At 40.8% G+C, this 10487-nt stretch overlaps 1 protein-coding gene across 5 annotated transcripts; it reads left to right on the plus strand.

Annotated features, from left to right (window-relative positions):
• Positions 1-464: 464 nt before the first annotated feature.
• Positions 465-9422, plus strand: LOC113128169 (zinc finger protein Aiolos-like). 5 transcript variants are annotated; one of them, XM_026303271.1, is made up of 8 exons: positions 465-752; positions 1692-1757; positions 2080-2190; positions 3916-4329; positions 5518-5685; positions 6109-6222; positions 7004-7117; positions 8301-9422. In XM_026303271.1, exons 2-8 carry the CDS (start codon positions 1706-1708, stop codon positions 8939-8941), a joined length of 1614 nt encoding a protein of 537 aa, XP_026159056.1. In that variant the 5' UTR covers positions 465-752; positions 1692-1705; the 3' UTR covers positions 8942-9422. The 5 variants fall into 5 exon arrangements, with proteins under 5 accessions (XP_026159056.1, XP_026159053.1, XP_026159055.1 ...); XM_026303268.1 differs by having other exon boundaries at positions 466-752; positions 6106-6222; XM_026303270.1 differs by having other exon boundaries at positions 466-752; positions 6106-6222; positions 7007-7117.
• Positions 9423-10487: the final 1065 nt, after the last annotated feature.

Here is a 10487-nt window from a genome sequence, read left to right on the forward strand (position 1 = left end):
TGTCCCAGTGTTCACGTGGTCACCCGACCATTATTTCAAAGCAGATTTTAACCCACAGGCCACCTGGGTGGCCCAGTATCCAGTATTCAATTACTTGGTTAGTGTGATATTATTTTGCTGTTTTTGGATGCTTTTGTAGTGAATTTCTGACCATATCAATTAAATGTCTGTTAAAATAAATGACCAAAGTTTAAGGTATAAATGTAGTGATAGTTGAAATATTGTATATTAGATGTATTTGGCAGATGCTTTTATCCAATAAAGACAGCTGTTGTCACCAAGTGCTTAAGGGATTTTTAAATGTTGAACAGTTATTTTATTAACTTGGGAGACTGAAGTTGGAATGAAACTTAGCTTCATAGTTTAGCCACAAGATGGAGTAATAGCATCTTTGGAAAAAACGAGTCACAAACCATGTGGACCGCCTGAGCAGATATAACCATGATCAGGTCTTTGTTTCACTTTTAAACATGTAGTGTCATAGACTCCACATGTTAAGGTTTAGTAAAAGAATGTTTATGTTACTGTCATGAAATCAGCATGGAGTAAACTGAAATAGTCTTCGGTATGGACATGGTTTTGTCTTCGTTGCTCCACCTTGTTCAAGAAGAGTTCCTGTTCCTTTAAGGGATCTCTCCAAAATTTACCGTAGTGAAGCTGCGTATATTCCATATTCAGAGAAAGTCCAGCTGCGGAGTGGGAAATCTCCTACTGCAAGATCAGTTGTCCTTCAGGTGCTGAGCAAAAAGCAGGTGAGACCATTTTATCATTACTCAAACATACTTCTACAAAACATGAGACAATAAAACACCTTGGAATTAACTATAACATGTAGACATATACTTCTCAATCTCATTTTGAACATGTGAAAAGGGATGTTATTGCTGTTTTCTGTCATCACTGAATGGAATTTTAACATAGTTACAGCTCTCTAAATGATAAAGACTTCTATGTAACTATACAGCTTTTCATTTTTGTTACAGTTACAACTGCAACATACATTTTTAAAGTGTTCATTTTATGGAAAATGTTATCAATTCTTTGATAAACTGATAGAAGGCATCTAAAGCAGCTTATAAAAGTGCACAACTATATTTTAATTCCCAATTCATTTTCAAACTGCGGCTACAAGAATTGGAGCCTCACTGGCTGTTAGTGTGGAAAGCTCTGTTACACTTGCTCCTATGTACAGACGCGGCAGGAAATGCATGTGCAGTGAACATCATCTCTTTCTCATAAGGCTAAATGTAGTGACAGGGTCGAGCAACCAACCGTGGGTTTTTATTTATCCTTTACGTATATATAGATAGAAATATATACATAATAGAGATATGTACATTTTAAGAGTGATGTATTTATTTATTTATTTATCTATTTATTTTTATTCTGTCCAAACAACAGGAACAGTGCTGCTTCTATTTTTTCACATGCGTTGTAATAATAGCAACAGGGGTTTTCAAGAACATTACAAAAGTTATATTAGTCTCAATGTGTTAAACAAAATGTCACATCATGAACATATGCACCAAATCTGCCTTTTCAACTGTGTTCAAATGCTAAGCTTCTTAAACGCATTGTGGTAGACCAGATTTTGATAGGGCTCTTTAAGAAGCAATATGCCTTGGCCTGGTTAGACTTTTTTATGTGTCAAACTATCTTTCATTTACTTAACACTGTAATTCTCTCCATAGAACTTTTTTTCATCATGGACACAGACAAACATCCTGAATTTACCACCCCACAAGGAGACGGGATGGGTGAGTACATGATTCCTTCACTTTTGTGTGTGTTATCAACCTGTACACATTTCTCCACAGTTGCTACCCATCCTGCCTGAGCACTTAGAGTATTGAAAGCTGAAGGCATATATGTGGAGGGATTTGTGCAGGCTGCAGTTGATAACAGCGTACTCAGAGACCGAGATGTCAGTGTCTCATCAACAGCAAGTTGAAGAAGTATTCCTAATAGGGATTTTAATGTTTCGTAATTCTAAGAGAGAACTGTAGTGTACTGAGCTGAAGTTTTCTTAATAAAACTAAAACTAAAACACACTATTTACACATGTACAATGTGTCACAGTTGTTTGCAGTGATGCTGCAGATGTGAAGTCACGAGTGGAAGAAGAACAGAGGGAGGATAATTCATTCAGTGAAAATGGAATGCAGTGTGCTGAAAATGTGACAGATCCACGTACGTGTACCCGCTAACATACACACACGCTTACATACATTTTTGACATCTTTCCAATATGCTTTGCATTTTAGCCATTGTGCTCAAACATAGTCCAGAGACATAAAAAACTATCACAGACAAAGATGTGATGCTACAAAACATTGGCTATTGGGAAAAAATCAACTCTAGCAAAGGAACTAAGCTAAAGTTCTCATTTTTTGAGGGGTCACTGTGCCTTTCTGTGCTTGTCTGAAGGACTGTAAAGTTTTTGTATACTGAAGTACAGTAGAATTTTCTCACACCCACATGGTGGAAGAGGATTTTATTTATTCTTTCACTAAAATTAAACATGACAATGAAGAAAAAGACTGCATGCAAATGTTTTTCCCTAATGGAATTGAGATATGATCACCTATTAAATATGACGTTAAATACGTTTAGTTTGATTTGCGTTTGTCACTATTTGGATGGGATTGGAACTGTAATGTCCTAGCCAACGCGCTGCAGTGTCGTTTGCTGTATGATAAAACATATATATTGATTATATAATGAGATATGTTAATATTTTCAGATATAAATGGAATTTCTTCAGAGATAGAAATCACACTAGCCCCACATCAACCAAGAAGATTGTACATTTCTAGGGTGACCACCTTCTTTTGCACATTTTGTGTGGAAATGTTTTCACTCAGTTTTGTGGCCTTCGTCACTTAAAAAAAGAACATAGTGTTACAGACAGTGTTCCTATTTATTTCTGACTGCCACCCATCTACCCTACTGGGTGCACTTCCTAAAGCCCTGCTCTGCGTCTGATGCAAAGCCTGCGGTTCACTGCTGTGAGACCCTGGACTCTATATCAGGCCTCTCGGATCTCTGTGTGTGCAAAGTTTCCATAGCACCTCTGAGCGCTTTCCACAATACAAGGCGCTGCTCTTGAGCTCATCACCAGTCACCGCCAAGACCACAGTGTGGTTTCTGGATGGAACTGAATATGCTGGGGGTTGGTTGACACTTACAAGAGGCTAGGTGAGAGGTCCTGCAAACCAGGTGTCCAGACCCTGCATGCCAACAGATGGTGGCATGATGATGGTAGTGTAGAGAAATCTACATACAAGGGCTGAATGGTGCAGAAAAAAATCTTGCATGCCATAGAAATGAAGTAGAATGAGAGCTCTGTTGACTGATGGAGGGCATTAGGAGGAATGTTTGGTGCAGATTAACATATTTTGGATGTTTTTCAGCCTCAGTGAGAAAGGCAATTAACAGTCAATCTGAAAACTCTGTTTAAAAGCAGACGAGGAATTCGTGTTGTCTATCTGAGACGCTTGGTATCTCTCTCTCCTGCCCTGGTTCTAGTTTCTGTGTATTCAGAGGAAATGCTTTCCCCTTATCTCGAGTACACATCTTCTGAATCTCTTTATGACACTGTGCATCGGCCTAAATTAAGCTTCCCACAATTTGGAGATGTACTAGTACTAATATCAAACTATCAACTATAAATAAAAATGTAGAAGTTAAGTGACAGCGTTTCACGTTCTGGTTAGGGCTACATCTCCTCAACATTATTTAGTGCCTTATATGAAAGGATATCATCAGCTGCTGTATATGTGCCATACATAACTACATAGGTCATGTCTCAGTAAATCAGTGCTTTTTATAACGTTTCAGTTACTTTATGTGTGTGCGCATCATGTGTTACTCCAAATACATTCTTCGCTTCTTCTTTGCTTCCTCCCTGGTTAGGTGTGATAAAGACTGAGACAGAGGAGGTGGAAGATAAGGAGCAGTATCTCAAGGTTGAAAAAGAAAGAGAAATTGTGATGAAAGAGGAAACAGAGGGGGCCAGTGAGGATGGGATGGAGGAAGGATTTGATGAGGAGAGGACAGAGGAGGATGAGGAGGAGGAGAGGGATGGGGAGGGAGATGAAGATGGAGATACCCTAAACGAGCCGCAGGACCTGTCACTGGCAGACTACTCGCGTTACAACAGTGAAGCTCTATCAGAGAACCATGCAGCGGCAGCGACTGCAGAAGGTACATACATGTCTGGAGCCGTGGCCCCTCGCATTGCTTCGTCAGGCAAGCTCAACTGTGACATCTGTGGCCTGTCCTGCGTCAGCATCAACGTACTGCTGGTGCACAAACGCAGCCACACGGGTAAGCATTGGAACACAGCCCAAACACCTGACCTCAAATACAACAGTTGTGCAATCATCACACTGATAGCACTGGGAGCTGACACTTTGTATTGACTAGGTCAAGATGTTTGATCGAGTGACTATGATTAAGAATGCACATGTTCTGCATATGCAGATGTTCTAACCAATGCTACAGCAACATTGAGAGGTTGTGAAATATCCTCTATTGTTGTTCACATATAGTGCACATTCAGTACATTCTGATTGCAGTAACAGATCAAAACAGCATAATATTTCTACAGTCATTATGTTGCTTGCAATTCCTGTAATAACTAATAACAGTAAAATTATGGGAATTGCTTATTCTGTACACATGAAATACACATTTTCTCACATGGTCATCCTGCTGTCTGTCCACATGTGGTAAGGAATGTAGGGTTGTAGACCACACTTCCACATATTATCTATTAACATAAAACAAAGTTTAAGAATTACAGTCACAAGTTCTGCACTGAAAATAAGGGACATTTGGCATATGATGAGTACTATCTCAGTCTCTGTCATTCCTTCCATCGCTCTGTGACTAATAATGAAACAAAGCAGAGTTTATGAAATGAAGATATTGAGGTTACTATACTTGCTACACAAACCATGATCATTTACATAATGTGACTCCATTACTAGGTCATCTGACTTGGTTGTGTTGAATTCAATTTAACAAGCTTTAGTTTTAGGTATATTTTCATTGCAAATTTGTCTTACTGGTGATTAGAGCTGAATGGTACAATATAAAAGTCGCAGGCATGTGTAGTTGACATGAGAATTCAAGTGTATACCATCTGTGTGGTTTAGATCGTGAGAACATTGTTTCTAGGTTTCTGACAATCAAAGTGGATGTTGCCTTGTTCCCTTTTTAAAGATGGTGAATGATTCAGTGTTTTTTGCAATTCACTACAATACTAGGAACATGATAACTAAAGTAAATTATAAACTATCAAAAATTTTGCACTTATGAAGCTGTGAACACAATATTTGTGTGTTGATCAAGAGTAATGGACAGTCAAAGAAATATGCATAGTCAATATGCAACAACATATCATTTATAATGATCCAACTTTAGTGTGAAATGAAAATGCAAAATCAAATGTCAGGTTAAAATGTGAAATGTGCCGGATTGTTTTAATCAGTGTGTTTTTTTCTCACTCAGGCGAGAGGCCATTCCACTGCTCTCAGTGTGGGGCCTCCTTCACCCAGAAGGGAAACCTGCTTCGCCACATCAAACTGCACTCCGGGGAGAAGCCTTTCAAATGCCCCATGTGCAGCTACGCCTGCCGTCGACGTGACGCTCTGAGCGGGCACCTGCGCACCCATTCTGGTACCAGCCAGCCACATACACATACTCATTCACTCACATGTGAGGCTTATGGGTACTGATACTGTATGCACCTGTGTACAGTATCATGTTGGCTGGTTTCTTGCTCCTTCAAGTTGGTTTCCCACTCCTTTTGAATCTGAACATATGAAGTCTGCTGAACCAACATATCTTTTCCAGTAACACTCATACTTTTTATACGGTTACACATTACATATGACATCTTACTCATTCACCTCTGGAAACTTACTCATTCACTTTCAGTTCACGTGTTTTTTATCTGCAGACTCGCTGCAAAGTCTCTAATGTGCACATCATCAGTTTTGTATGAAACCATGTACTTAAGGAAATAATACTCGCTGCACCATTTAGATGTTGTTGATGTTTCATGTGTTTGTGATTAACTGAAACTCTTGCTCACAGTAGAGAAGCCCTTCAAGTGCAACCACTGCAGTCGCAGCTACAAGCAGCGAAGCTCTCTCGAAGAGCACAGAGAGAGGTGCCATGTGTACATTCAGAGCAAAGGTCCCACTGAGAGAGGTGAGCACACACAACCTTATCTTATTGCCACTTGTTTACAAGTGACACAAAAGCATCTTCAAAATTCCAACATGTCCTTGTAGAACACAAAAAGACTCACATATGCACATAGCTGTTAATGCACAGTCTCCATAAACACATTTGTACATAGCAGGTGCACAGTTACAGCTGTTATTGCTAATAGATCCTGTTTTTATAGCCTCATTACCTTATGGCTGTTACCCCATCATTACAGCTAAATAGGTTATGGCTGTTGTGGTGTGGTTGAACAGAGCTAATGAAGACCGCTTCTCATGCCTATAGCTGCAAAGGGGAAGCCAAATATGTAGAGCAAATGCTTCAGCCGAGCCAGCCAACATACGCATAGACAAAAATACACCCCTTATGTCTACTCTCCCCCATAAAAAGCCTTCACACATTGACAGGGCAGTTGCACAACTGCAACACATAGACAATGCTCTGCTTCTGTGGTCACCAAATGTCGTAAGTTTATGCCTGATAGTGCCATAGTGGTGAGGAAGTACATCCTCATCCTGTGGTCTACTCTCCTGCACTGGTGAAGTAAAAAACACCAGAAAGTGAGGTCAAAGGATCTTCTGACCTCAAATTAGTTGTTGGATCCTCCCTCTGCTTGAAGCAGCTGGAATCTTTTACGTCACATTGTAATTTTGACAGGTGGACAGTTGCCGCTTTGTGCACTGCTTTACTGATGATACTGCTTGATCGCGAAGAGGTCTTCATTTCCTTTTTCCACTTGCATTCTGACTCTTTTGTTGTCAAGCAGAGGACAGCCACACATCCAGGACTCAAATGGGCACTGAGCGTGCTCTGCTGCTTGACAGACTCGCCAGCAATGTTGCCAAACGGAAGAGTTCAATGCCACAGAAGTTCACCGGTAAGAGCCTCCACACTCATAGACAGAGACTGAGTAGAAACAAATTGATTAATTTTATATCAGCTTACAGAATGAATTTAGATTTAATCAAACACCTTATGAATGTCTGCTTTTTCTCTCTGGTCTGTTTAATTGCTACTGGCCATTTGTAACTTGTAACTTACAACTGCGGAATGCTGTGGTCTTTTTGAAGTACATATATCACTTGTTTTTTTTTCCTGGGCATTTATACTTTAGAAAGCAGAATTCATGTTTTACAGTATGTCAAGCTGTCTGTCTGAGCTACTTGTCTGTCTGTCTGTCTGTCTGTCTGTTTGTTTTTGCTGGGCTCCATCTCCTGCCAGACAGGAATTGAGGGCAAAATATCTGCCTCATACCTGCACACACCACAGAGTGGTCTCCACTGCCCTAAATTCTTTGCAAGAAGTATGTTATAGGTGGTACTGGTGATAATGCATGGCTAAATAAAAGGAAACATAAAAAAAGAGAAACATGCACTTGAAACTTCTCAGTTAGTTTGTATGTTTTGATTGGAACTCAGATAATTGGCCACAGTGAATACCAGTTTCAGTAAATGGCTGACTTGGCACAGCGATTTCCCAAACTTTATGGGCGTACGCACACACATATACAACGATTTTCAATAGCTGGCTCTCACCTTTCTGGTTAAGCCCAACTAACATTGGGTGGTAGTTTCGCAATCAAGCCTCAAGCTGCTCGCAAAACAAGGGTGTATTAGCAAAAAAAACCCTCCTACGTTTCTCTATCAGGTTGACAAATGAAGTGAGATCTTTCAATATGACAACCACAGGGGGAAAAGAGAAGTAATGTCTGCAACCACACACAGAGAGAGAGAACAGGCAGGAGACGAGAAACGTGAGCAGGTGCTTCTCTGACTATACTTCTGTGGTGCACCTGCACTAGAGACCTTCGTCTGCGCTGTCTGCTTCCTCTCAGCCCTCTGTCCTCTCATGCCTCCAAGCTCAACTGCTGGTTGAGGATGCTCTGATGCTTTAAAGCAACAACAACGTGAGGATCCCTATTATATTTTACCATCTGTACACAATAATTGCTTTAAGTGCTGCTTGCTGCCTGTGCTATTTCGCTGGTCATGCTATTGGATGAGGTGAAACCTCTTGCTGGTGAATTTTGAGTGGTCTTCTTTCTCATGTTACTGGCCTAGGTGACAACGGCGTCTGCCTCGACCTGAGCTTTAACAGGGAACTGGCCCACCGAACTGATGTCAAAGATCCTCCACCTGGATCCCCGGGCTCTGAAAGCCATCACCAGCAACAACCGGTCCTCACAGGCCCAGACAGTGACCCAGCACACTCCCACAGGCCCTATCCCATCCCATTAAGCCGCAATGACATCAGCCCTATGGGCCTCACCAATGGGCACAAGATAGGAATGCCGCTCCTGGGCCTCCATCACAGCACCCAGCCACCACTTAGCATGGATTCATTCCACACTGACAGCTCCCAGATGTCCCAGCCTGTCATGTACAGTTTAGGGCACCTGCTGGGGGGGCTGAGTCACCAAAATGGTATGCCTCACCCACATGCGCAGCCCATCCCTTTGTCGCCACTGGAGGCTTTGCGAGTGGTACGGGCTGATGGGGAGGCTGGTGTGCTGCCTGGAGCAGTGTACCCCTGTAGCCACTGCAGGGTGATTTTCCTGGACTATGTCATGTTCACCATCCACATGGGATGCCATGGCTTTCGCGACCCACTTGAGTGCAACGTGTGCGGCCACCGCAGTCGGGACCGCTACGAGTTCTCTTCCCACATCGCCCGTGGGGAGCACCGCCTAGAATTGAAGTAGCTTTCATTCATGCTGACGTTCATGCTTACACACACATATGCTCAGACATATGTATAAAAACACACACAGATTTACTCATATAAGTAGCTGGTAGTATCAGAAATGAAAGCATGAAGTAGCAGCTATCTCTCGCTCTCTCTGTGTGTATTTGAGTGTCTATGTATGTGTATGTGTGTAAGAGAGGGAGATTGAGAGACGTTATAGAAGTGTGACGGGTGTCAGTGTTCTTAGTCATACTGTACTCATCTGAAAAGATGGCCTGTAAAATGTTTATGTGGGAGTAATTCTACTTCCTTTTCATATATACATTTGTACTTAATGATCATGTTTCAGCTGCTGTTTATATCAAAGCACTGTGCCATATATTCATTTAATTGTTCAACAAAGCAGCTAAAATTAGTACATTTATTCTGTCTGCTGTTGTTTTTTTTAATGTGATATGTAAAGGTGTAAAAATAAAAGAACCTTTTTTCCTTCATCACACATAGACCTGCACTTCGTTGAGAGAAGTGTCAAACACTTGCCAATTCAACACAGTAGAAAAAAAAATCCTATTATCTAGAAGGTCACGTGTCGCTTTTTAGGCTGTGGTTTTGAGAGAAGTGCAGTTCACGGCTTCAAAGGACATTACTTCGCTCTGCACTATGTGTTGGTTTCTCACTCCTGAATTATTATACTCATTTAGTGCTCCCACACATTAGAAATTATTCAGTTTTGCAGACCGGTTTTTGTCTCACTAGAGGAATACACACACATATATACTATATGTGTGTGTATATACGTGTGTGTGTGTATATATATATATATATATATATATATATATGTATATATAGGGCAGAGGCAATGGCAAGATAAATCAAGTCAAGTCAAGTTAGATCTAAAGCAAATACGAAGTCCTGCTGTGTGACAGCAGGTTAAAGCAGCTGAGTTACATTAAATCAGCAACAAAAATGATGAGCTTCTATTCCACTGCAGTTTATTAAATTTAGTGTTCTTTTAAAATGATCAAAGGAGGAAGAAATGTCAAATGACACATATTTGTTATGGGATCTCCAAATTTCATCATGGGATTTAGAGCTCATTGTTTTCCCCCATATGCTCAGGAAGTGTATGCTAGTGGATCCGCCTTCACACTGTCATCCATCTGCTGGGAGAAGTGTGGTACTGCAATACAGTAAATTCATCATCTTGTGTTGGTCTCAAGGTGGTCTCTAGGATGCACTGTGCCATGCACTGATGTTTCTAGTGGTACTCAGGCAAAATGAAAAATAGCTTTATATCGTTATTAAGTGGAAGCAAGCTCACACAGAGTGTGCAAAAATGATTTCAATTTAAACAATTTAACCCATCCTACTTAGCTCTCACCTCACCCACAGACTGAATACTAATGCACTGCCAGTAACAAGTATGGGAATTTATCTGTGTGGAGGCAACATATTGGTAAAAACTGAGGGTTTGCAGGAGTTTTTGATATTTTAAATATGACAAACCTTTACGCACAGCCTAGTCAGTTATGAAAGTATCGGTGAACACATGAGTTGTGAGA

Source organism: Mastacembelus armatus, chromosome 1 (assembly GCF_900324485.2).
Source record: "Mastacembelus armatus chromosome 1, fMasArm1.2, whole genome shotgun sequence".
NCBI classification, from domain to species: domain Eukaryota; kingdom Metazoa; phylum Chordata; class Actinopteri; order Synbranchiformes; family Mastacembelidae; genus Mastacembelus; species Mastacembelus armatus.

Coding starts and splice junctions, on each gene's coding strand:
- LOC113128169 (XM_026303268.1), top strand. CDS start 1,706: ATGGACACAGACAAACATCCTGAATTTACCACCCCACAAGGAGACGGG. Junction 1,758..2,079: donor CCCACAAGGAGACGGGATGG/GTGAGTACATGA, acceptor AATGTGTCACAG/TTGTTTGCAGTGATGCTGCA. Junction 6,223..7,003: donor CAAAGGTCCCACTGAGAGAG/GTGAGCACACAC, acceptor TTTGTTGTCAAG/CAGAGGACAGCCACACATCC.